The sequence below is a fragment of the Pecten maximus genome, chromosome 10 (assembly GCF_902652985.1).
Source record: "Pecten maximus chromosome 10, xPecMax1.1, whole genome shotgun sequence".
NCBI lineage: Eukaryota > Metazoa > Mollusca > Bivalvia > Pectinida > Pectinidae > Pecten > Pecten maximus.
In genome coordinates, this window is record NC_047024.1 from 23,188,168 (window position 1) to 23,215,953 (window position 27,786).

Below are 27,786 nucleotides of genomic sequence, written 5' to 3' on the forward strand. Positions count from 1 at the left end.
TCGCGCCAGTAGACAGGTCTACGCATTCTACAAAATATTTCTTAGTACTAAGCTCCTATATCTACATGTGTGAAAATAAAACAATGAGAAATTAGTTTAAAAAAATTATTTTTCTTCACAAATTATGTGGTGACCGAACACAATATGTTATCCAAATCTTGCAACTTACACTTTTACCTGTCATATGTAATTCGTTGTTGGAAGATCCGAATGGAATAAACGATGCATATACAAATGTATTGAATTACTGATATGGATCGGGCTATCCTCTTTCTTATTATAAGATGGCGGGCAAACTTTTCCCCTCTTGCATAGGGTCTTATCTGGGGATACCTGACTTTGGCCCATTTTCAGTGCACTAGCCCCCTGGGCTTACACCCGGTAAATTACGGTATGCATAAAAATATATACAAACAGATATTATGTAAGCCATTTAAATTAAAACCATTCTATGAGCTATATTCTGACTACATTTACTGGATGAATAATTAACATTTTTGTCAATAAGCAATTTGAATTAAAATAAACTGAAAAATTGAAAGAGTTGACAAGTACGATGTACTACAACAGGATCATAAAAGCATTTAAACCGGTGAAGGTATCCAAAACAATTTTACAGTAAGTGGCTACAGAATATTAAAATACAACATTTTAAAAATGATTCATCGATCTTGATGGCTTTTGAACACTGTATGTGGTTTATGAATTCCAGCTTAAGTAGGAAAACTGTATATACAGAATTTATATAGGTCTAGGTTTTAACGAACATTTCCAGTTTACAAATCCATCAAAGTATGTTTTAATTTAACGTAAAATGTATCCTGTTTACATCATGATTAGATGAAATACAGATAGATTTTTATTGCAAGGTAGTTGCAAAGCCATGAATTTGATTCAATAAAATATATTTAGAAATATTTCCAAGTATTTTGAGTCATTTTCACTTTTTTCTTCAAATCAAGGTAAAAAAAAATTGATAGACGACATATTATGCACGATGTATTTATGTCCGATCTGAAATCCTGTGGATAACAAACTTTCCCAGATGGTGCCACTTAGACAGATGACAGCACAGCTGATGCCTACGAGGGAATTAGCATACAACGTTCACACATAAATGTGTACCACATGTATGAAATTGTTTGTGACAACAGTCCTGCGTGCGTGCGATTTTTAATCAATAGTTTCTAAGCATCGAGAGTTTATAAGAATTCACCAGAACTCAATCTGGTATATACTCCTTGTAACAAGTGACATATAAACGGTCACCAGGTGTACCAGACAGGGCACAGGAACCAGCCAACCACTTATTGTCTTACAATTTACAAATAAGAGGCCAATTTGGCATGAAATAATCATCACGCTTCTTCTATAGACATGTTAGCATGGGTAAAATCGAATAGTCTGTCACAAGTCTCATAGTAGACAGGATTCCTGCAAATATGTCAGCGCCAGGGAAAGGAGAAAAAATGCCTTGTCAGCCTCAAAGCAGAATGGATACCTGGGCCACCATTTTTGTTTTTGTTGTCCAAATGGTTTGGCTGTTTTTATCAAAACTGTTGGTTTCATAAATAAGGACATAGTGATTTTATGTTGGTTTCAAACTAGCATTAAAATTGACAAAGCCTTTAAAGTACTGTGTTAATATATATATATCTGGATGTTCATCAAGATTTATGCCTGAAATGTTAATTTGGCCACCAGATTGACCATATAAAACAGACCTCTATATATTCATGAAAATATGGTCCAACCAACTATTTTTCATGTATATTTGCTAACACAATGATGTTGTTCAGTAAACTATTAATCGAAAAGAGGTACCGTATATGGGCAATGGCACATATGGAATGTTTCGACCTATAGGTTTCCGTTTTCAAAATGAAACAATAAATGTCAAAAATGTGTCTTTGAATACAAACCTTAAATCTATATCACATAAATATTCTTATTTACAAAACATTATCAGGCTATTTGCAAATGTCAAGGTTTTTTTCCCCAAAATTCAAATAGGTTTTATACACAGAGTGCATCAAATGACCAACTTTTACAATGGCTTACAGGTATTTTATTTTGTTGATCAAAAGACACATTAAAGTTTGCATTGCTCATATGATAGAGCCATCACTGAAGGCTTTAAGTTAAAATCATCAAGATGCCTATTTCATGTTCTTAGTACCATTTAATTTTACTGGATGATATTTTAAAGGTATTTTCAACATTAAAAGTATATTTAATATAAAGTGTTTGGTAAAAAGATAAAGAAGAATTAAAAAAAAAGAGTAAAATAATAAACAATTGAATCTGTATCCCTTCAAATTAAAATGTAAACAAACAGCATACATGAAGTAGTGTAAAATTCCTATTCATTTTGTCAATTTTACTTAATTTCATACGGTATTGATTGACATCATATACACAATTTTTTCATCATTTGTTCACAATGCACAGCACACCAATGGAGCATGGAGATCTATTTTGGTCCTGTGGGAATCACAATCGTTCACTTACTGTAATATTTTACCAGTATTTTAATATTAGGATATTGGTATTCATGGCCTATGTCAGGATAAGCGAAAAATGACCTTTATTCTTTGAAATAAAAGAAAAGATAAATAAACAGGGCCAAAGGCATTGAGAAACGTCAGGGTTTGAGATTGTAAATAAGAATCTACAATAAGATATCATGGCCAGATAGCTAACAGACATAGCGTTTAGCTCAAGTCTCTTTTCATATTGGTAAATCCCATTCAATTACACTTTTTTTTCTGTAAAAAAACCCAATTTTCATCTTAATTATTACAAGAGGTCCAGAGGGCCTGTATCGCTCACCTGGAAATGGCAGTAAATATGAGAAAATATTCTACATTTCTACTGAAGAAGGATTTTGAAGAATTTGCTTTATTTTCCATACTTAGTCCCACCCCTCAGGCGTCTAGGGGGCCAAGCCTACTGTTTACACAAAATTGGTTCTTCTTTATATGGATGCTTCAGACCAAATATGGACAAAATACTTTCATTCCTATACAGAAGAAGGATTATAAAGTAAATGCTATATTTCCCCTACTGGGCCCTACCCCTCAGGCCCATTGGGGGCCTGGAGACCCAACATTTATACAAAATTAGTTCTCCTTCACCTAAGAATGCTTCAGACTAAATCCTTTTAGTATGGACAAAATCTTTTCATTGCTACAGAAGAAAAAGGATTTTAAAGTAACTACTATACCGTATTTGACCTAATAAGGGCGCCCCTACCTTTTTTCAAGGAAATAAATCTTTGACTGAGTGTCAAAATGGTGTTCAAAAGTAATAATTCATGTGAAATGTTTTGCTACTCTATGTGTTCAATCTTCTTCAGCAAATTAAGTAACTGGAGCACAAGTTTTCACCACATTTTGTCTATTCCTACAGATGACATGTCAGTGCAAAGAGCACCCGAAACTAAACACACATACAAATAATAACTTACCATCTTTATTTGAAGATAAAGTAAAACACTTCATTCTTGTTGATAAATAACTTTTGTTCAGAACAGAAAGCTAGTAAAAGACATTGTAAATCAATTATTAGGTCAAAGAAAACGATGTCTGATATGATTTGGGAAATCACCTGTTTCTATAAATAGAACACAAAAGAGTTCCATTTGAACATAAATGGTGGAACACATGTTCTCTGGTCTAAAGATCAGCTGGCATGGTTTACAAGTTTACAGGAGTATTCAAGTGGTGTTAAAGCTTAATATATGATAATGAATAGATATCTTCATCTGGAATATTTTATGACTGAATATTTTACCGTTCCCACAACCTTGGGTATTCTGCTATAAGGTATAGTCTGTTTCATAAAACTTCATAATAACTAATAAGGGCGCCCTCACTGTCAATTACCCGTGCCCTGCGCCCTTATTAGGTCAAATACGGTATTTCCCTTATTGGCCCCTACCCCTTAGGCCCCTAGAGGTGCAGACCCACCATTGCTTCACACTAAATATGGAACGAATCCCTTCATTCATGAAGAAAAAGGCTCTTAACAACTTTGGTGCATATTTCCCCTTTAGCCCCGCCCCTCATGATCAGGCCCTTTAAGCGGCCAGGCCCACCCCTTATACAAATCTGTTTCTTCTTCAACCAAGACTTAACATTTTGTAGAGTTTGATAATTTCTTCCTGTAATATTGTTGGAAATTTCAATCTCCTAAGCCTTTCTGTATATGATAGGTCGCTCATTCCTGGTAAACATTTGGTTGCTCTTCGTTGTACTGCCTCTAATCTATCAACATCCATTGCCTTCCACAGAGCCCAAACTGAACTAGCATAATCCAGCTGTGATCGTACCAAACTTTAATTTTGTATAGTAAAAGGAAGTTTTATTATCCATCAAACTAAATGTTCTTCTTAAAAGCCCAAGAATTTAACTTTCTCACTAATGTGGTTTTCAAAGGTAAGTTCTGTATCTTCTGTTATGCCAATATCCTTTTACTTGTCTGTTGATTTTTTTAGGTTGTTTCCTAGCAATTTGTATGATTCAGTTGTTTCTCACATGTTTTGTAATGTGCATCAGATATGCACATGCTTGCATTTTTCTGGATGCATCTTTAAAAGTCAGGTGTTGCTCCAGGTACAGTGCAACTTCCGAAAACCGAACCTTCTAAAAACCGAACACCTATGAATACCGAACGAATTGTCATTGTACGGAATTGGTCCTTCTTTATTATAGTATTAAAAAACTTCCAAATACCGATCCCTCTGAATTCCGAACACCGGACTGATTTTGTGTCCGGTTCCTGTTAAAATATTAAAAAAAAATTACTTCTGAAAACCGGCCTTACCTGAGCGATTATGACACGAGGTCAGGCCAGTCAACCGTGAAACAACAACTGTGACGGGTATTGTGTGAAGCCTTATTGTCTCGGGATTGACGTAGGTGATTTGTACAGGGATCCAATATATACCCCAAGGGGGCGCATTATGATGGAAGGCCTAGTGTATAATCAACACGACAATTATGAAACAATGCCACACTTCATTGACGCGCATCGGTTCGTTTATCTTCTCAATGCAAGTAGAGCTAGAAGCCTGAGTTTCGCATTTAATTTAAATGAGGCCCAGAAGGGGTTGTTTTCGTGAAGAAGCCCGTGATGTTTTTTTAGACAGCAGCGATGTCGGAAATACGACCAGTATCATCTGATCAATTGTAATTGATATTGAAACAAAACATCTTCACACCCTTTAATATTATTTGATGTGTACAATATTCTGTATCGGACTATTGGCCCCATCCACATGACGAGGCTTCACCGGATGTAACAAAATGTAGGCCGATCGTAAAGTGTAGTTGTACATGTGAAAATACTGTTTAAAACTATTGTTATTGTCATTTGCCTTTCTTATATATTCTGCAATATATAAACATTGATTAACTTTCATAATATGCATATTATTCAGACAATCCAAATTGTCTAAGTATGTACGTGCCGTTTTGTAATCGGGTGCATTCTAATAAAACATCGTCCAACCAATTATATCCGGAATTTGACCGGTCATTTTTCGATCAACTTCTCCAAACCGAACCCTCTATAAACCAAACAAATAGTCATGTCCCATGCATGTTCGGTTTATAGAGGTTCCACTGTACTCATCATGTCCAGATCCTGCTGTAAAGCGCATTCATCCTCTTGTTTTGTAATAACTTTTAAATCTTGGTGTCATCGGCAAACATGTAAATATCAGAGTTTACAACTTCTGGTAGATCGTTAATAAATATCACAAACAGTAGAGGGCCAAGCACTGGTCCCTGGGGGATCCCTGACGTGACATCTGTCCATTCGAAATGCTTATCTTGTATAGATACACATTGCTTCCTTGCACACAAAAGAACTAAGATCTGGGTATCGTTTCACAAAGCTTCGTAACTTACGAACGTTCGTAAATATTTACGAAAAGGTTACGCAAAACTTACGAATTTCGTAAGTGCGTTTCACAAAGGTGTTCGTAACTTTTTTCGTATCTTACGTCAAAATCGTACGTTCTCCCGGTAAAAATATACCACTCTCTAACTTTGAGGTAAAAAAGGACGACTCTTCTAGGGTGAAAATTGTACGCTGGTCCTATTCCCGGGTCACGTACACAGACTATGAACTTTAATTTGTTCTATCAAAACAACCCTATTATTGAGAGAAGATCATTTTTTCTATAAAATTCCAATGCTAATTGTTTATCATGCGTTAAAACAAACAGTAACAACGCAATTTTCACAGATTTTGCTCAATGCTCAAAGACATACATAATGTTCTTAAAATAGACCATATGTTGGCACAGTCTGCGAATATGCGTACAATTAGTTTCATGACAATGCGTATTTTGCCGGCATCCCCCCTTGACTTTCAAAACCCGGTTACCACCTCGAAACAATCGCTCACAAGGCATATTCGTTCTCTTATGCTAATTTGTAAATGAGTACGACGTCATTTTCTGTTCAAAAGGGCATGCCTGCGCACGATTTTAATTTTTTTTCGTAAGTTACGACAGGGTTGATATGGCGTAAAGTTACGCAAGGTTTTTGCGTAACTTACGAACGTTCGTAAGTTACGAAGTTTTTGTGAAACGCTTAGTAATTCGTAAATGTGACTTACGCAAATTTCGTAAGTTACGAAGCTTTGTGAAACGATACCCTGTTGTATAATTTCAAAAACCTTTTTGATAATCGAGTAACGCTATACATTGTTTTTTGGTCCACGGAAAATTGTGTGTTTGTTAGTTTTTGTCACTTTAAATTAACTTTGTTGGTACATATTTATTCACAATATCCTGTATTTCTGCTAAGTTTTATTGATCATGTTTTATTCATTTAGTTCGTTTTCCCATTCGTTTTTCATGATTTTTCTATTTTTATTTCATAACGATGACTGTATGATTGCTCTTTTCCTTAATGGATTTCCCAATTGGTTCCAAATAAGAAAGGTTTGCAAAGTTAGAATACCATCGCTTTTACAACAAATAATTTTGAAAGTTTACAAAATCTATATTTATCTGAATTAAAAATACTGTATGGAAAAAAGTTTTGATATGGTAAAAATACTGAATTATAGAATAGGTAGCACACCACAGTAAGACAGCCTGGCCATGGGCAATTTTTTTGTTAAGCAAATAACTCCTGTATTATGATACGCATAAAAAATGAAAAAAATAAATGTACACTATAATTGGTATATCCAGTATGAAGTAGTACATACAGGCTTCACATTTATTAAAACAAAAATCAATAAATTGGTTCTGGATTTTAGATATCCGGATTTTCCGAACGTGTGTTTACACAGGAAATTTAGTTTCGCCTACAGCGCAAAATGGAAGCCCACAGAAAAGGTAAGATAGCGGAAAATACTACATTATTTCTAAAATCAAAACAAGATATTAAACAAGAGGCCCAGGGGCCTTAACGGTCATCTGACTCTAAATTAAAAACCTTCTATTATTGTAGTATGTATTCTCTGTAGCAAGTATATAGTGGCACTGTTGGCCATGGTGGCCATCTTGGATTTCTGACCGATCCAATAAATAACAACACTTGACCAGAACCATCTCAGGATCATTTCTGGTAAGTTACAGCTGAATCCCACTGATGGAATTTGAGAAGAAGTTTGATATAGGTGTTGTTTAGAAGAACCATGATTGCGCAATCATTTTACAAAATGGCTGCCGTGGCTGCAATGTCAAAGTTTTTACGAGGCCGAAAAAATAACCACACTTTGTTGCCTCTCCTTCCTTAACATCCTCACCAATTTTCAGCTCAATCGCACCAGTGGAACTGGAGAAGAAGTTTAAAATGTGTTTTTCAAGATGGTTGCCATGGTGGCCATCTTGGATTTCTGACCGACTTGAAAAATAACAACACTTGGTCAAGACCATCTCAGGATCATTTCTGCTTAGTAAGAGCCGAATCCCACTGGTGGAATTTGAGAAGAAGTTTGATATAGGTGTTGTTCAGAAGAACAATGATTGCGCAATCATGTTACAAATGGCTGCCGTGGCTGCCATGTCAAAGTTTTTACGAGGCTGAAAAATAACAACACTTTGTTGCCTTTCCTTCCTTAACATCCTCACCAATTTCCAGCTCAATCGCACCAGTGGAACTGGAGAAGAAGTTTAAAACGTGTTTTTCAAGATGGTTGCCATGGCGGCCATCTTGGATTTCTGACCGACTTGAAAAATAACAACACTTGGTCAGGACCATCTCAGGATCATTTCTGGTTAGTTAAAGCTGAATCCCACAGATGGAATTTGAGAAGAAGTTTGAAATAGGTGTTGTTCAGAAGAACAATGATTGCGCAATCATGTTACAAAATGGCTGCCGTGGCTGCCATGTCAAAGTTTTTACGAAGCCGAAAAATAACAACACTTTATTGGCTCTTCTTCCTTAACATCCTTACCAATTTCCAGCTCAATCACACCAGTGGAACTGGAGAAGAAGTTTAAAATGTGTTTTTCAAGATGGTTGCCATGGCGGCCATCTTGGATTTCTGACCGACCTGAAAAATAACAACACTTCCTCAGGACCATCATCCCAGGATCATTTCAGGCAAGTTTCAGCTCAATCTCACCAGTGGAACTTGAGAAGAAGTTTCAAATGTGTTTTCAAAATGGTGGCAATTGCGGCCATCTTGGATTTCGGACCGACCCGAAAATTAACAACACTTGGTCAGGACCATCCCAGCATCATTTCAGGCAAGTTTCAGCTCAATCCTACTGGTGGAACTTGAGAAGAAGTTTAAAATGTGAAAAGTTTACGCACGGCGGACGGCGCACGGCAGACGGCGCACGGCGCACGACGACGGACGAAGCATGATGACTATAGGTCATCCTGACCCTTCGGGTCAGATGACCTAAAAAGCCTTAAACATAATAGAAACATTTGGTTCACTCTCAGGATTAATTTTAAACAGAGAAAAAACTAAAGGTTTAAGACTAGGAAGTCAAACAAAGATTGAAGATGAATTTGAAGACATCACATGGACAGATGAAATCATTAAAGCACTAGGAGTACACTTCTGCCTTAATCACAAAAAAATGTTAGAAATGAATTGGAATGAGAAAATAGAAAAAATGAAAAAAATTATAAATAACTGGAAAAGGAGAAAGCTAACCATGATCGGAAGGGTACAAATAGTTAAATCCTTACTCTTACCTCAACTAACATTTTTAATATCTATGCTGCATATAGACCAAAACACGATAAAACAAGTTGAAAAGATAATATATAATTACATTTGGGAAGGAAAGACAGAGAAAGTAAAAAGAAACACAATGATTAAACCATACATAGAAGGTGGTCTGAACTCCATAGACATAAGATCACATATTGACACAGTGAGAATTAATTGGCTTAAAAAACTGGAAACCGAAGATAAAGCACTATGGAAAGTTATTCCACAATTTGAGATAAATCAGTTTGGTTCAAAGTATCTCATATGTAAAATGAATTTAGACAATTTAAAAAATCTCCCTAACAGCGAAAATATATCTCCATTCTATTATGAAATTTTATCAACATGGATAAAATTTAAAAAATCAGATGAACCCAAAAAATACAATGAAATACTTGCACAAATTATATGGGGAAATAAATATATAAAGTTTAAGGGCAAAACCCTCCTATTCAAAAACTGGATAGACTCCGGTATAATTACAATAAAAGACCTATTACAAAACAATAACAACTTAGATGAAAACAATATATATCGAAAACTCATTAGAAAATGCAACTGGCTATCAGAGATATCGATGTTTAAAAAAGCTATACCAAAAATATGGCTAAGGAAAATAGAAGAGAGTAATGTAGATCTACAGAACTTTACAGCCAGAATAAAAAATCAACTTATGTTGAAATTCCCAAAACAAGAACCTATCAAAATTGAAAAATGCACAAATCAAAAAATTTACAAACATATTGTCAGCATGAAGTCAGAAAAACCAATAGCTCACTTATACTGGGAAAACAAGCTAAATTTGAGCGACATAAGTATTACAGTGAAATGTTCAAATGAATTCATATTCAAACATTTACAAAATAATAAACTGAAAGAATTTAAATGGAAATTCTTAAATAAAATTATACCAACGAGGGAAATATTACATAAATGGAAAATTAGTAAATCACCGAACTGTAACTACTGCAAGGTAAAGGAAGACTACGAACACTACTTCATAAAATGTGAATATTTACAAGTTCTCTCTAACAGATTAAAACAAATATTTGAAACCCTTGGTTATAAAAAAGATATGCTAACATTAAAAAACTTGGTTATTGGATATAAAATAGAATACCCCAAATATAATGAAATAAACCACCTGCTATCAGTAATTGGATACAGTATATACAAAAGTTACTACATCAGTGAAGCAAAAACAAAACAAATTAATATTATTAACATTCTTAAACAAGACATACAAATGACAATTGAAGAAAACAAATACAGAAAAATCAGTTGTAAAATCTTCCAAGATGTACTTCCCCTTCTATAGAAAGACACACAAAACAGATATTCCTCTTCAAAAATACCCCACTTCTCCAAGGATCTAGTTACTTCCTCTTCTTAAAAGGGAAATTCCTCTTCAAAATACTCCGCCCCAAAATCTATAAAACAATACACATAAATTTAACAAGACATTCAATAGACAACATCACAGAAATATACACAGATACCTGACCTCTGACCCTATACCTAGTACAGAGGGGCCCTCAAGGGGAACCTGAACCGTATATCATATTGGAGGAACATTCCTCACAATATTTTACAAGTAATAGCCACAATATTTAACAAGTAATAGCAATAAACAAAGCTAAAATAATAAGTATAATTATGTATATACTATATAACCAAATATATACATTGATATATTTCTTTAAACGAAAGCATACGTAATTAGGTCGATAAATGAAACACGTGTTCTGGTCCGTGGTTGAGCAGACGAAACCACTACGCCGTAGTCTACGGTACATTAAAGGTAACGAAGTTTAACTTCTTGTTTCAAAAAATATATGGCATATTTATTGCAATAACAAATAAAAAAAACAAAATAAAATAGTAATACATACCAATTCTAGCCTTCGCCATACGGCATCCTCGAGAAACATGTGCATGGCCACGATATCACGCTGAGCAGTCGGAACACCTCGGATTTCATTCTATGACAACACATCCAAGGTGTTCCGAGATAGTGAGATTAATCTACCAATTCCTTTCTTTACTGATTATTATTGTTATCTATATAGATTTCTATTTCATTAATGTTATAAAAAAAATTAATAAATAAACAAAATGTAAATATCCATAAAACGAGAAAAAGTGAAAATATGCTGATTGTAAGGATGACGAGTGAAAATAGAAAAATATGAATGAATGAGTGAAAGCCCTCCTGCGAGAGGACACCTATTGTATTGTATATACATGTATTATGTGTAATATGAATAAAATGTGTTTTTATCAAAAAAAAAAAAAAGATAGCGGAAAAACTTAATTTACAACATATGCCCAAACAAGATTAATTCTGTCTTTGGGATAGAGATATTTAATTTTAAACAGGTTTCAGAAAAAAAATTGTGTAGAGAATTGTGCCATTTTGGGTCAAATATCATAATATTTTGCAATTTTTGAGAATTTTTTAAGCTGTTACCATGGTATTCACGGCTCTAAAAATCACAGAAAATATCAGTTTACTTATCCTTCAGAGCTCTATTAAAATTGCAAATGTTGTACAGATTTCAAATATATATACTTTATTCGAGGTTATATGTAAGGTTAACTGGCAATGTTTACATATCTAAAGCATGTGCCATATTTTTCAGAATTTGGCATTTTTACTGTACACTGCTACATTATAAGGGCTGAAAAATGTTATTTTTTGGAAATTGTGCTTAATTATGCTTGATTAAGCTTCATTTTAGTTCATTATTGCTCAAAAATGCATAAAAACAATTTAAAACTTGTTTATTATCTGGCTTGTCATATTAGAGGAATCAAGGGAGGTAACTCGCATATCTACCCATTTTAAGGGTGGGTTAATTAAGCATAATGTTAATGAGTCAGTGTAAATTGAAAAGATATTCTATGTTTTATAACAAACCCAAAATAACTTATTGGGTATCTAACAAACCATATAGACTGAATTCTGGTTTGTTTTACCTGATTTATTACACCGTATCCATGGAAACTATTACAGTAAGTGTTATTTTTTTAAATATTTGGTGAAACCATTATTTTCTGTTTATTTATACAATGGTAAGCATGTAATTTCAATTGATTGAGTGTACGGTTGATACAATATTGTCAATTATTGTCACTTCCTTTGGTAAGGCAGAAAAAATAGCATTTTCCGCATAAAATGGGATCAGCGGACACTTTCATATGATCATTGGTACATATCTGAATTACCGGGGTGGAAACAGATGACTGTGATGTCATAGGCATGACATTTTGAAATCTTGGATGTCATGTCATGATTTATCAGTTAAAATATTGCATGTGTTGCTAAGCTGAGGTTTGGAAAGGAATTTGGTTATTTATTATGACACCATTGAGTATTTATGACGTCATAGATACAATCTGATCACGTCATAGTTACTGATGACGTCATGGTAACTATGACGTCATATTACAAGGCTAAATTTGATAGTTGTATAGTATTTTTTGCTTGATTACATGCACAGAGACTCAAAGTACCACATTCAACTCAAAACACAACTTTATTCAAGAGATATACAGAATTATGGGAGTTTTCATCTTTAAAATTACCTCCCCTTATTACTGGATTGGGAGAAAAAGTTGTCAAAATACACCTCTCAGGGAAATCAGCAATACTCGGTGACTATTAAAGATACACAGTAACCCGATATGTCATTTTGTTCGTCGGAACATATTCTAGACATTCATGGGGTTTTTAGTAAAATTAGAATTAACAAAAGTGATGTATAAGGTAGCACACCACAGTAAGACAGCCTGGCCATGGGCAATTTTTTTGTTAAGCAAATAACTCCTGTATTATGATATGCATAAAAAATGAAAAAAATAAATGTACACTATAATTGGTATATCCAGTATGAAGTAGTACATACAGGCTTCACATTTATTAAAACAAAAATCAATAAATTGGTTCCGGATTTTAAATATCCGGATTTTCCGAACGTGTGTTTACACAGGAAATTTAGATTCGCCTACAGCGCAAAATGGAAGCCCACAGAAAAGGTAAGATAGCGGAAAAACTTAATTTACAACATATGTCCAAACAAGATTAATTCTGTCTTTGGGATAGAGATATTTAATTTTAAACAGGTTTCAGAAAAAAAATTGTGTAGAGAATTGTGCCATTTTGGGTCAAATATCATAATATTTTGCAATTTTTGAGAATTTTTTAAGCTGTTACCATGGTATTCACGGCTCTAAAAATCACAGAAAATATCAGTTTACTTATCCTTCAGAGCTCTATTAAAATTGCAAATGTTGTACAGATTTCAAATATATATACTTTATTCGAGGTTATATGTAAGGTTAACTGGCAATGTTTACATATCTAAAGCATGTGCCATATTTTTCAGAATTTGGCATTTTTACTGTACACTGCTACCATACATTTTGACAAAAGTCATTTTTATGCAGCACAAAGAGTCAAACAGCTCCTATGAATCAATAAAATTATTTGAAGGCTAAACAAAGCTTTATAAGACAATCTAGTTTACGTTATCAGTTTGAATTTTTGTCAGTTGATGAATGGGCTGCAAAAATTACCATAAACTGTCTGTATACATTCATGACTGATTTGGGGCCCTGTCTGATTGACCATCTTGATCTTAAAGTGTAAGTCATGAGAAGACAATATTTGTGGTAGGATTATTCATCTTCTTCAGTAAATCTTAATCACAAACTTATATCAATATATTTACACTTGCAAAGTTTTGTCACTATATAACAATACCAGACCGATTTGTTTACCATTCTTGCATGGAAACATTGACCTTTGAACTTGCGTATGAAAATATGACAGGGTACGGGAACTACTTTCGCCAAGCACATGGCTTTGTTTACATTTACAATTTAAGTTACATTTACGCTTTGTTTACCATTGTTAAATGTATAAAAATAACATGTTTGACAATATTAAATATGATAATCTATCAAAATGTTTTTGTTATTTATGTTAATATCATAATAAAAAACAGAACTATTTTTTACCGCGGAAAAAAAGTCTCAATTTGTTGTGAAGCGTCACCATTGGCTGTTCTAATAATTGACTCCTCCCACTGTGTCCGACTTTTATATGATTTTTTTTATTTACAAAGAAAAAATATTGTAATCACAAAGACTTATAGAAACAACATCAGTAAGTGTAAATATAGGGATTGGATTTCACTTTTATGTTAACCATGCTTTTATGGAGCAATTCCTCTAAGAATATATTCTAAATGGGGCGCTAGTGCACCCCATAGAATATATTCTTAGAGGAATTGCTCCATAAAAGCATGGTTAACATAAAAGTGAAATCCAATCCCTATATAAATATATTACGATCTCTGTCACGGGAGAGTACAGTCAGTCTATAAAACATCATGAATGACTACCATTTCATGTCCCACGACAACTAACAGACACATTAGTATTGTTCAGTTAACAAAATAAACATTGAGATCTAATTATACTCTAACTGATCCATGACATACATGTTTTATATCGGGTTAAATTTAACGAAAGCTTCAATGATTCCACGGTCTGAACAGGCTCCGAATAATAATGAGGATTTGACGGATATCACAGATAGTAAACAAAGTTTACGTTCTCTCAAAATGAGCAAAGAATGATTCAATATAATCTCAATATCAATAAGTTATAAGCAACATGCTTTCAATTGATATTTCTTGATTATTCTAATGAGTGCTTGTTTGCTGCAAGTGATATAACTGCCATTTTGACTGATCAAGTGATCGTTTCCATGTGATCGCTAAATTTTGCCAAATCTCATCTTGCATTTGTAAACAAAAAATTGGCAAGAGGAAAATCATGAAATATGGGAAGAGGGGCTATTTTGAATAGCCAGAATATGAAATATCTAAGTTATGGGAAAAATTTGAATCCTGCCAGAAAGTATATACATGTGTATATGGCAGAATCAAGCAATTTTCTTGTTATAATTTAACCCTTTATACGTCTGACGACTGGCGATCATTGAAGATGTCCTAGAAAAGAATCTTTATACTGCTGCTGTGTACGTTATCAACACATTCATTTGAGTGTATACAAAATATCTTCGTACTTCTGTCTCTATTAACAGCAAAAAATCGAATAAGCGCCTTATAATGAAATTTGAGGAAAATCCATAATAACTAGCAATAACAAACTTTGATGGATAGAATCCAAGATGACCGACTACCTTTACAGCTTTCGAGTTCAGCATCTTGCTGGGTATAAATTCAGACAAGTCATCTGCTAAAATGTTTCATGTAATATTAGTGTCTGTATAGATCCCATTTCAACGCAGTTTGACCCGTATTTGTAAGTCCTTCAGAAAATGGAGTTTAACATTATTATCATTCAATTATGAGACAAAATTGAGTTAAAAAGTATTGATTATATCAGCACTGATCATGTTTAACAGGATGTAGGGGAGAACAATTTCAGTAGCTTATGCTTGGAACGAAACTTCGTTTTTCTGTTGAGGCTAGCAAAATTTTGTATTTAATATATAGAAATTTAGCTCAACTAGAACTAGATGAACCTTACTACATACGAGCCAGCTGGCAATCTTTACCATAAGTCCGCTTAATACGAAAATAAAAATCTACACACCCAGTTCAGTTAAAACACATGCATCAACTAATATAATGAACTGAATTTAAGCGTGATTTAAATAGCTGTTTTAGAGAATAGGGATATTTCAATCAACCCAATTGTATGACTTTGGCCACTTAGCACGAGGCTTGCCAAGAGCTGGCCAGCCGAACTGCTGAGGGTTGAGATATCCTTGTTCTCGGAACAGACCCATGTATTATTATTTTTCTCACATACAAGCAAATGATAGCTTCTATGAAAGTTTTTCATCGCGCCATCTGCAATGCTCCATGGAATGTGCGTCAAAATTAATAACGTCATAATTTACAAGATGGTTACTCAACGTGAAATTATGACGTCACGTTATTGTGAGCAGCGTCATATATCGTTTGCCAGCTGTCCTTACCCCCCTGTGTGAGATCAATTTATCTTTTCCCTAGCAACCGCAGGATAAGCCTGTGTAGTATGTGAGAACATTTAATAGTAATCCAGATATCTATATTGGATGAATTACAATCTAAATACGATAACAACAAATTTGATAACCAGCCTGAAACATGATATTATCTATATATGTATGTAACTGTGGAGACTGGAGACAATAATGTTATCTATTATTAGAGAGCAGACAATAATATTTACATGTTTGTTTACGTGTACTAGTGCATACAATCAAACTGTACTATGCCAATCAACATTGGCAGCCAATTTCTTTTTCGAGAGTTTGGCTAAGAAACACCAGTATGAAGTGACAAGTATATTTATTGATCAGGCGGACCTACTCATGGCCGGTTCATCTGGCCGATATTTCCTCAAGGAAAAATTAGTATGCGATGAAGAAGGGGCTTAATTCCGGACCAATATTGTATTAAGAGTTACAGGACATGCATTTTTGGCAGCAAGCCAAGAATTATTTTCAGGACTTCCGTTCAACTCCCAGGTGGCATTTGGGAGTGTCAATCAGCCTCACTTTGGGAATATTAGCCTCAATTTGAAACTGCTCTTATTTCACAAATTGATAAATTGTTGAATTCTTTCACAGAAACAATATGTTAGGACCTTTATTTAATCTGCTGACTTTCTCTTCTGACCAAAGGTAGAGAATTTCCTGTGAATTCAATGAATGTCTGCCTTGGGAAATTAGTACAGTCTAAGTTTCCATATTGTTTGTTTTCTGTTGCATGGGACACGTATAATTATCAACATAAGTTACATGGCTACCACAATTTGGCACTAACAGTTCACAGTTTGTGTGATATTCTACATAACAGTTCATATGTTGGGGTTTTTTTTGGGGGTTTTTTTTGGCAACAATTGAGAAACAAGTTATATCTACTTATATTGATTATTATTGTTGGGCTGGACGAAAATGCAAGAGGTCTTACAAAGTGTCGGATGAAACCCAAGTAACCAGAGAAAACTTGGTCAGGCAGCTCAGGTGACCAGACACTTTTATACGTCAGATCGGAGAATCAAACCTCGGTCAACTAGATGAAGGCAAATGTGTAACCATGACAGTGCCATTTGACTACTGGACAAATACATGCTTAGGCCTAGTATAACAAAAATATAATACACCAGTTCTGTGGTTTAAAAATTGGTTTATTTTGTTTAACGTCCTATTAACAGCCAGGGTCATTTAAGGATGTGCCAGGTTTTGGAGGTGGGGAAAGCCGGAGTACCCGGAGAATAAAAACAACCGGCCTACGGTCAGTACCAGGCAACTACTCCACGTGGGTTTCGAACTCGCAACTCAGAGGTGGAGGGCTAGTGATAAAGTGTTGGGACCCTGGACACCTTAACCACTCGGCCGCTGCAGCCCCATACACCAGTACACTTTCCTTTGTCATTGAGCATGAAATGTATTAATGCTTGTAATATATATATACTGACCCATCAACCCTATGATACCTGCGCGCACCTATTCAACATTTCAACCCACCCATCCCCACCCTCCACCCAACCCAAGGAACCTCCCTCAAATTCTGTAATGCTTTCCTATGGAGAATTGTAAGTTGAGAATTCGGTGGAAAAGTATGATGATGAAACTGGCCCCAGACATATCTGTAAAATAACGTATATAACTGATGTGTCCATGAATTAACATACCTTGATGGTGAGTTTGTTACAGACGGCCTTCTTGAGCTTCATCCACGTGGGAAGATCCATGAGGTCCATTAGAATGTCCTCATCGAGTTCCAAGTTAGATAATTCTCCCTCGCCCCGCAGCGTGCTCAAGTTGATCTTGTCTGGGGATAAATTCTTTGTGAATCTAAATAAAATAGACATCAAACATTCAAATATTTATTTGTATTAAATAATATTAAGTTTTAAGTCTGTTAAATTAATGTATCCATAAAATATAAAAGGTTTAAATGCATCGAACTAATAAGTGTGCTGCACTAATAAAAACATCAAAGGGAAAACTTTTAATGAGTGGAAAAAATAACTTCTTTATTTTCATATACATACATTTACGTAGGGATTAAGCAAAGTAACAAGTTTTTTTCAGGGAGGATGGGGGTAATTTCTTTATGTTGATCTGCCAATCCTTACATCCACTCATCTATTGCCTGTGACTTAGAAAAAGAGGTATGTTTTGGTTTTTTTTTATCTATAAAAATCTTTGGTGACTTACAATTATATTATATGAGGAAATAAACATTTTTATAAGATCGATGAGGTAAGGAAATTTTTTGTAGATTTTAATAAGCCCACCCATGATCTACTCATGAAAAATGTAGTCGTGCATATGTGGTTGTCATAGGGCTGGGGCAGTCATAGTGCTTAAAAGGTTAAATACTGCATTATATACACATCAGGTTTGAAGTGGGTATCATCTTTACTTATAACTTTATCTTAAATATTGTAAAGAATCGGAAATGATTTCTTAACAAGTAGGCAAGATTAAACTTGATTGAAGTGGCACAGAGAATATACTTAAAATGCCTCAGTTATATCTGAAAGTGTTATATACTACCAATATATTGAAATATAGCTTGTAGCATTGTCTTAATTCAAATGTCAACCTTTTCAAGCCAAGTTTATTAACAAATTACATTCATCTATGATTTACAGCTGCTCTCTAAGAGATCTAAAGCTGAAACGGTTTGTATAAATATTCTCTATTTTTTTTTTTTTCCACCTACAATGTACAATATCATTATGCTTTTACAGAGAATAATAATAGATTAAGGACTAGCTATATGATAGGAGTAATGAAAACGACGTTGTCAACTCTATAGTGACCTGTCCACTCTGTATAGTGACCCGTCCACTCTGTGTAGTGACCCGTCCAGTCTGTATAGTGACCCGTCCACTCTGTATAGTGACCAGTCCACTCTGTGTAGTGACCCGTCCAGTCTGTATAGTGACCCGTCCAGTCTGTATAGTGACCCGTCCACTCTGTGTAGTGACCCGTCCAGTCTGTATAGTGACCTGTCCACTCTGTATATACTGTGTAGTGACCCGTCCAGTCTGTATAGTGACCTGTCCACTCTGTATAGTGACCCGTCCACTCTGTATAGTGACCTGTCCACTCTGTATAGTGACCCGTCCACTCTGTATAGTGACCCGTCCACTCTGTACAGTGACCTGTTCACTGTATAGTGACCTGTCCACTCTGTATAGTGACCCGTCCACTCTATATAGTGACCTGTCCACTCTGTATAGTGACCCGTCCACTCTGTATAGTGACCCATCCACTCTGTATAGTGACCTGTCTATAGTGACCCGTCCACTGTGTATAGTGACCTGTCCACTTTGGATATTGATCTCCTGATATCCTGAAGGGAAAGTCAGCCCACACCCTAAAGTTGACCTTTGTATTTACACTCTCCTCTAGTATACTTAAAACAGTTATAAGGAAGTACCTGGTACAACGTTAACCTACCTCATCCCTGACTGTAGCCTGTGATTAAATCGTATGTCCAAGGTTCACTGTAAATCAGGATCTTTATGTGTATGGTTAGGTTTGCAAATTGGGCTTCTTTTTTTTCATGATTTAACAAAAAAATGCAATGTTTGCTTTGTATGAAATTTCACTTTTTTTAATCTTTATTTTTAATAAAATTTGCTTAATACAGAAATCCATACAGAATTTTAGTTTTGTGCTCTATATTTTGTAAATTCATTGCCATGGATCCAAAAATTTGCAAAATAAAATAAAATAAAATAAAGCAACATTAAAAAGCTTTCCATTTTAAATTATATATGATAATGGTGGGTCATTTTGCAGAAACAGTTTCTGACCATCACTAATGGTATGGAGCTAGTTAAGTTCACCATTGGTAACCAATAGTCCGAACCCTCGTGGAGAAAGACTGTGGGACAATTGGTACAAAGAATCTTGTTTCGGCTCTAAAAATATAGCAACCAATCAAACGCCACCATACATATCAAAATTCGAAACCGATTTCTGTGAAGCATATTTTGAGGATCCTCATCATGGGAACTGCCACCAAAACATGAAATTATGTGTTACTAACTAACGGTCAATGCATTTAAGTAGTTACACTGTTTTTTCATTATCAAAAGAAGAGATGACACCACAAATATGCCGAATGTCTCCATGTAGACATCACTATAAATTGGCTGAAAAGCCAGACACACTATACTTTTACCACCTCCAGATTTAACCGACAAATACACATCTTGTTTTTTCATAAAAGTGTCGGTGTCGACGTTTGATATTTGTGAATGTCTTTAAAGTGATTATCTTAAACAGTTCTTTCACTATGAAAAGGTTATCCATGGAGCCGCTAGCGCTGTTACTGTTCATAGTTGAATGGAAGCCCCCAAGAAAGCGGTATTCTGATTGGTCAAAATTCCTGAAGAAATATTTTTCATGAAATGACGAGAAGTGTACCAATCATCCAATAGTCTCCGTCCGTGAGTGTCACGATTGTGGGTTACCAATGATGGTACAGATGTAATATGTTACCTTTAGGTTGATACATATTGTAGTATTAAAGTACTTATATTAGAGGTATTCCTGTTAGTTTAAGTAAAGGGTGTGTTGGCTAATTATAATCAGGGACCAGCAATAAATCATCACTACATCAATTAATTAATGTAGACAATGCTGATGTGTTGCACTCGTTTCATTTGTTTTCAATTAATGAAAATATTTTAGTACAGACTTCGGGACGCTCAAATGCATCCATTATGTTGAGGTAAACAATTAAGTGTCCTTGAGTCCTGTATGCTTATCATCCACTACCAGAAAAAATATCAATATCATGTCAGCCATCAATTTTACCAGGCAAAGTGATTATAATCATTTCTATCCAAAAATCAGTTATGATTATACCAATATTCAAAATGTAAACCTCATTTATTTTACAAGAATTGTTAAACAAGTTATCAACTTATATAAATAACTCTTGTTAGCTATTGGATGAAAGTATGTGAGGGGTCTTACTGTGGGAGAAAAACTGGATCGAGAGTACCTGGTTACCTCGAGACAACCAATACAGCAGCAATATTATGTGGCACTGGCTATTGAATCATGTTGCTTCTGACTCAATTACCGTGGGTACCAATTTTTAATATTCATTTCAAATTATCTTCTTACTTTTCTGGTATACGTAAAACAGTGTCGTGCATCAGGTGACTGTATATATAGGTAATACATTAAATTGATCACTAACACAATCACGAATATGCTTATTGACATACAAATTTTGTATGGAGTGAGTTTAATTTGTTGTCTATGCACAGTCATGGGTATCTAATTAGATAAGGAACATAGAATACCCATGACTGTGCATATAACAATCAATTTAATGTAATATTAAATATTACTCATATATCAATTATAGTCATCTGACACCGTATATATAGAAAAGAAAGAAGATCAGTTAATAAGAATATTAAAACCCAGTCTCAATACACAATAGAAAATGTACTATATACTTGTTATATATATATGTACATTGTGATGTCATACCATTCATGACATCATTCAGTCGGGATCGTCCTTTCAAATTAAATCTCACCTGAAGAAGTCGCAGAATAACTCGTTGAATTAAAAGTTTCTTATTTATATGTATCATGATTATACTTTCAAATGTGAATTTTATTTGCTCGCTGATTCACAACAGTACCATCATAATACGTACACTGCCGCCTATTTTAAAACACACTTGCTTTATCTCCTTAATTTATATATATGAATAACCACCGAAGCAAAAGTAATGATTTAAAAAGTATTTCATTAATTGTTACAGTTTTATTTTTTACATTTTACAGAAATCTGGGTCACATTGTCATGGTGAAGTTATAGTTTAAATGAGCAACATTTATTTATGATCAAAAAGAGGAGAAGCACATTGCATTGGCCTTTAATTTTTTGGACATATTATTATTTGATGTTACTGATGTTAATGACATGCGCCGGCATTCCAGTCATCCAGCCTTTAATTTTTTGGACATATTATTATTTGATGTTACTGATGTTAATGACATGCGCCGGCATTCCAGTCATCCCCCCCCCCCCCCCCCCCCCCCCCCCCCCCCATCCCCAATTCCAACTATTACAGCTTTCCAACTTTTCAATAGACAAGAAGGTTTGAATCAAGTGCAGTTCAGAGATCAATCATGTAACAGAGCGCATGATCAATTAAATTAAAATCACTGCGTCCACTATATGGATCGAACCCGCGACCTCTGGTTTACTAGTCTGACGCTCAACCGATCAAGCTAAAGAGAATTAATGAATAAGATCTCCATAGCCGAGTGGTATATTGCAGCTAGCATAATTTATCAGTATTACAATCACACAAACGTAATCCTCAATTAAAAGAAAATTCTCTACTAAACTAAGTTATCATGCAATCACCTTAAGCTGATATACAGTATACATACAATGTATGTACCCTTTGCATTGTATATATACGAAAAAGAAGAAAATCAATAATATTGTCTTTTTCTATGAGTATATGGGCATATGAGGTAATTACTGTAGTGTATCTGCATAACATTTTATTTGTGGCCTGATTATATAGGTATCTAATAAACATTGTTTGAATCTCTATCCATTCACAATAACACTGAAAATAAACTTGCACAAGTAGTTTTTTTTATTCATGTGTTACCATAAAAAAGGAAAGACCAGGTACATAATATATTAGCTGAAGTTGTCAAGATTTTTGGGCTAATTTGATATATTAGGAAAGGTAAATGTAAACCTAATGCACGTGATTATGAGTTATGCTCGCGCTAGCTACGTCTAACGTTAACGTTATATATAAATAATGTAGCAATAGGCTACTTGTTGTCGTCTTAGAAACAGGACCGGGACTGATAAATGAATATGTTAAAACAATGACCAGCATGATCAACTTATTCTGGTCAATCACCGACAGTATGAGCCACACTGGGACTGATATGGACACAAACGTACACATGTAAAACTGGTTTTCATTATCAAAACATCAATATTCACACAAAATTCGTCTTTGGGTACAGGATTTAATCACTTAAACAAACATGATCCAATCGAAATAATGATAATTTTACTTACTTAGACAGATGCTTGAGGATCTGATTCTTCAATATAGATGCCATTTTCACTCTATAATTTCTTCAAATGACAAATATCAAGCAATATCCATTGTGGTCATCTTTCCTTCCTCCGACTTCTGTTTTTCTGTAGCCATGATTAGATCGCTTACATCAGTACAAACAAGAATTTACCAGAACTACTATTTTAGCGTTATTTCATTTGGTATTACTATGATGAATTTCAAATCATGTAATATACTTTTATTAAAGTAATTAAAACCTATCGCATTATAATTGTTGTTTAATTAAAGGTTTTTACTGATATAAGCGACTGCCGTCATATGGGTACACGCCCACCTTTATATTCAGGGGCCCTATAAGGGGAATGTGAACTGCCGTCGTACTATATATCAAGACGCAGGTAAAATATTTATTGCACCTACATGTACATATCTGTACGGTTGTACACATGAATTAAAGATATTTGTATCTTCAAATAGAAACATCTGGATTCCAGTCTTTATATCTACATTTTAGTGGTAATTGATTTACCCGATCTTAAAATAAATTCGGGAGATGTGTGACTAGGTCCAATTACTTGAAGATAGGTACAAATATAATTTTACAAGAGTAGGTAAAGTGTGTTATGTCTACTACCAATTTCGACTAAAAACGGGAACTATGAGAGCTGATGAAATATTTCAAATTGTCAATTTATATTGCTTACAGTTATCACCGCTTATATGGTGTCTACACAGAAGTCCATTACTATCCAAATCGGCCAGGTCATTTTGAGGCGATGTCTCCTTGTAGTAGTTGGTGACTACCAAACTTAACAACATACAGGAGGCCTGTCGTATGCCATCCAGAGCAATTAGTGTCTTGCCCAAGGACAGTACTGACCGGCCCGTATTTCAGCTTCACAAGAAACACAAACCGATATGGGTAGGGAAATTCGAACCACGCACCTCGGACACTCACCTGAGATTATGAGGCCGGCGCTCTAACCGACTGAGCTACACCGGCCTCCAAAACAAAAACCACGTGTCCCCGCAACATACAATACATATATGAAATGACAAAAAAAAATGTATTTGATGATTAATCTGAATACTACGGCTATATTGTACGGGACATCGTAAATTATGCGTGTAATGCATGTGCATGTGCAGTACTAAAGGCTGGAGTGGCGCAAGGAGATCATCTAAACCCTTACGCAAGTTAAATCATAAAATGGATTTTGTCGGAAGGCAAATTATATAGTATCATCACGGATATAAATCTGATTAAAAAAAATAGAATAGGTGTGTATCTCTCAGTGACACATTCAAGAACAAACTAAAAAGAAGACAAAATAAGAAAAAGAAAAAGAAACCCTGCATATAGATTTCTGACTTTTAATTTACCAATTTCTACAACGTGGACTTGTTACAACATAATGGGGGTTTTATCATCCAATGATGATGCTTTTTTGCAATATGGATGTCTATTATTGTGGCCCAAACTTTATTTTGTGACATTACTTGCGCTGACATCTGTAAAGAGGGATTGTGCGATGTTTTTATTGCATTTACAATAGTATGAATGCTGGCTTATTCTTCTCGTCCCTGCATGGGTCGGCGTTAGCAATAAGACTCTATCCGTTATTGTTTTGCCATGTAACCGAGTTCTTTGTTTTTGTTGTTATTTTCATTATTGCTAGGCGTCTTATGTTAGAAATAGTGAAACGTTTCCTCTCCCGAAACACCTGGTCTTGTTATTCGTCTACTATTTCTGTAATCCCGGATAGAAGATGAGGCAAAGGGAGATAATCCATAATTCCCCACTGTAACTTAGCTTGTTTTGAGGGTTTTTCTTGTTTGTTTGTTTTTGGGTTTTTTTCACTCTACGTCAGGACAAAATTTTAGAAGTTTGTTTCTAAAATTAAGGTTAAGCATCTATCAACTGCCAACATTACATTTCTAAATATATAGATATATAAGTTTTTAAGTATAGGATCTCAACATTCATGTTCCATTTTGAATGAATAGAAGGCTTAAAGCTGAAAGTACTACTTAAAAAACCTAGGTATTCTCTGTACATTTCTGTGGAACTGTTTGACAATTATCAAAACAAAACTTGAACAATCATGCATCATTTTTTAAAGATTTCATTTTTTACGAGCACATCATTGGTAATTGGTAAACCTCACAAAAACATCGCTCACCAATACAGAACGGACAGAAAACATAGCCGTTAATTATATAACTGGCTGGTCCGCTAATAAGCCACCTTTGTGAGCTGACCAAAGTTGTGGACTTAAATCAATTTAGATTTCAGCGGCCATGATCGTTCCCGTCAGAACTAATGGTAACGAAATGAATAATAATTTTGAAAAATGATAACCAACAAATCGAGGATTCGACAAATATGGCCTTAGCACACAACTTGATGACGTCATGTATTCAGGTTCTGCAGTTTCATCATCGACTGGTGTAATAAATCTGTAATGAAAAATGATAAATGATTGGAATGTATTCCTAAAGAACAACGGATTCGCTTTCTACGGCAATATGCGTTTGTCACGTCAACTAATTTGCATGCTGGTGAATGTTAATTCGATTATTAGCGTAATAGAGTTTTTTTTAATCAACAATTTAAATTTAAATTAACTTGTGTATCGAGTGACGGACGTTGTATGTTTGTTTGCTGCATGCTGAGTTACTCAGCGGTAACCCAGCTTCTAGATATTGGGGATGGGGTGAGGGTTGGAGTGGGCGAGTAACTTTATACATATGTAACAAGAGGAGCAACTGTATCAGCCAGTCCGGGGTTCGAACCCGGGACCCTACGAACTCTAGACGGACACTCTACCACTGAGCTACCTGATCGCCGATTATCGACCCAGTCCAGTTCCGCTACACTTATAATAAGGACCGGGGTACATGTACTTGTACATACAGAGTAAGGCACTGAGTACCAAACGTTGATTTGGCGCCGAATGCACAGTGGAAACAAAACTAAGTGTTCCTCCTCAAAATCATCACACCGCTTTCTAGCCATGTACAGATCATCTCCGGGTTGCTATTTTGTCACATCAATGGACAGTTCAAGCCCTAGGGTTGAACAATCTCATGGCATTGGATCGCTCTTTGAAATCGACCACATTCTTGATAAGGGTTCCGAAGCGTTTCCAGGATGTTCGCTTGGCCTAACAGGGAGTGGTTCCGCTAAAAACGGCAGAGGGAGCCGCCTGTTCAAACAGAATGACAATATATTTTCTCGTAGAAAACCCTAAGTTTCACTATTGTATCGATTCGATCGCTTTAGACATGACAAATCTGACCGATTATAAATCTAGATAACTTTATATTTTGAATATTACCAGTTAATATTCAGATTAGCTGTTAGCAATACATCCACATAACTTTATACAGTTTTTACATACCAGACAACTCCGTATCAGAGAAAAGTGGCGCGTTAAGTTGAATTTACTGTTATAGTCATTTGGACGAAATTAACATTAAAAGTGGCGACAAATGAACAGCGTGGTTGACAATCTCTCATTGACACGATTTCCAATCAACTGACCATACATATAACCCAGAGTTACTAGGGACTGGATCACACCTAACAAAATGGTAAAGCATACTTCATTTCTAATGGCATATCAGTTTAAATGCATTCTTTATCGAAATCGGTTGGGTCTGTGCGGTATGGTCTGCCATTTTCAACACTTCTGTGATTTCTATATTTTCAAGTTGGCCCAAATGCTGCAGGTCACGGCCTCGGAGCCACTCTACCTCGCCGGTACTTAAAAGATCGTTATTTTTCTTTTCAGTGGGTTTTGGGGTAGTTTCTCTGATGCAAATTGAGGTTTAGTCCAGCCTTTGGTTATCACAGGGGCCTGTAACGTAGCTATTGTCTCTCTTATAGCATACAACTGTAGTTATCACAGGGGCCTGTAATATGAATTATGTGCCTTCACATGTCGCTAAACTCGCTACCATATCTAGCATGTATAGGTTGTTGGAGAAAAATAACGATAACAATTTATCGTGCCAAAAGACTATGTTCATCGGGCCGAAAAGACGATAATTATTCTTATTTCGGCCGAAATCACGAAAATACACGTACCAACCACCATAACTGTGTAGTGTAAAATCGGTTGCATCGCTGACGTTAATCTACAAAGTTTTTATGACGTCATAATGGACCATCGTCACGCGAGATTTCCCGGTCATTGTCCTGTTGCTAGCGACACGAAGAGGTTGAGCTGTACAGAGCAAACAAACTTTTACTTGATATTTATCTCATCATCGACAAAAATTGTTGATATTTACACGATTGAAAATTAGCTGAAGGTAAGTAAAGTGCAACTGATTAATCTAAATGGTCCGTTATTTAATGAGACATGAATATTCTGTACGTACAGGCTACTTACCGACTTGCAATTTAATAACATAATTTGCGGTTGAGAAATATATAAAG

The 27,786-nt window shown here is 35.1% G+C and overlaps 1 protein-coding gene across 1 annotated transcript in view; it reads right to left on the bottom strand.

The window, feature by feature from the left end:
- The window catches only part of LOC117336598 (UHRF1-binding protein 1-like), a 123,120-nt gene extending 99,662 nt beyond the window's left edge, over positions 1–23,458 (bottom strand). Inside the window, exons 1-2 of the mRNA XM_033897210.1 lie at positions 23,336–23,458; positions 17,920–18,082 (exon numbers count right to left, since the gene is read on the bottom strand). Coding sequence (XP_033753101.1) covers positions 17,920–18,082; positions 23,336–23,379 — 207 coding nt within the window. The 5' untranslated portion in view covers positions 23,380–23,458. The remainder of the gene's footprint in view (positions 1–17,919; positions 18,083–23,335) is intronic.
- Positions 23,459–27,786: the final 4,328 nt, after the last annotated feature.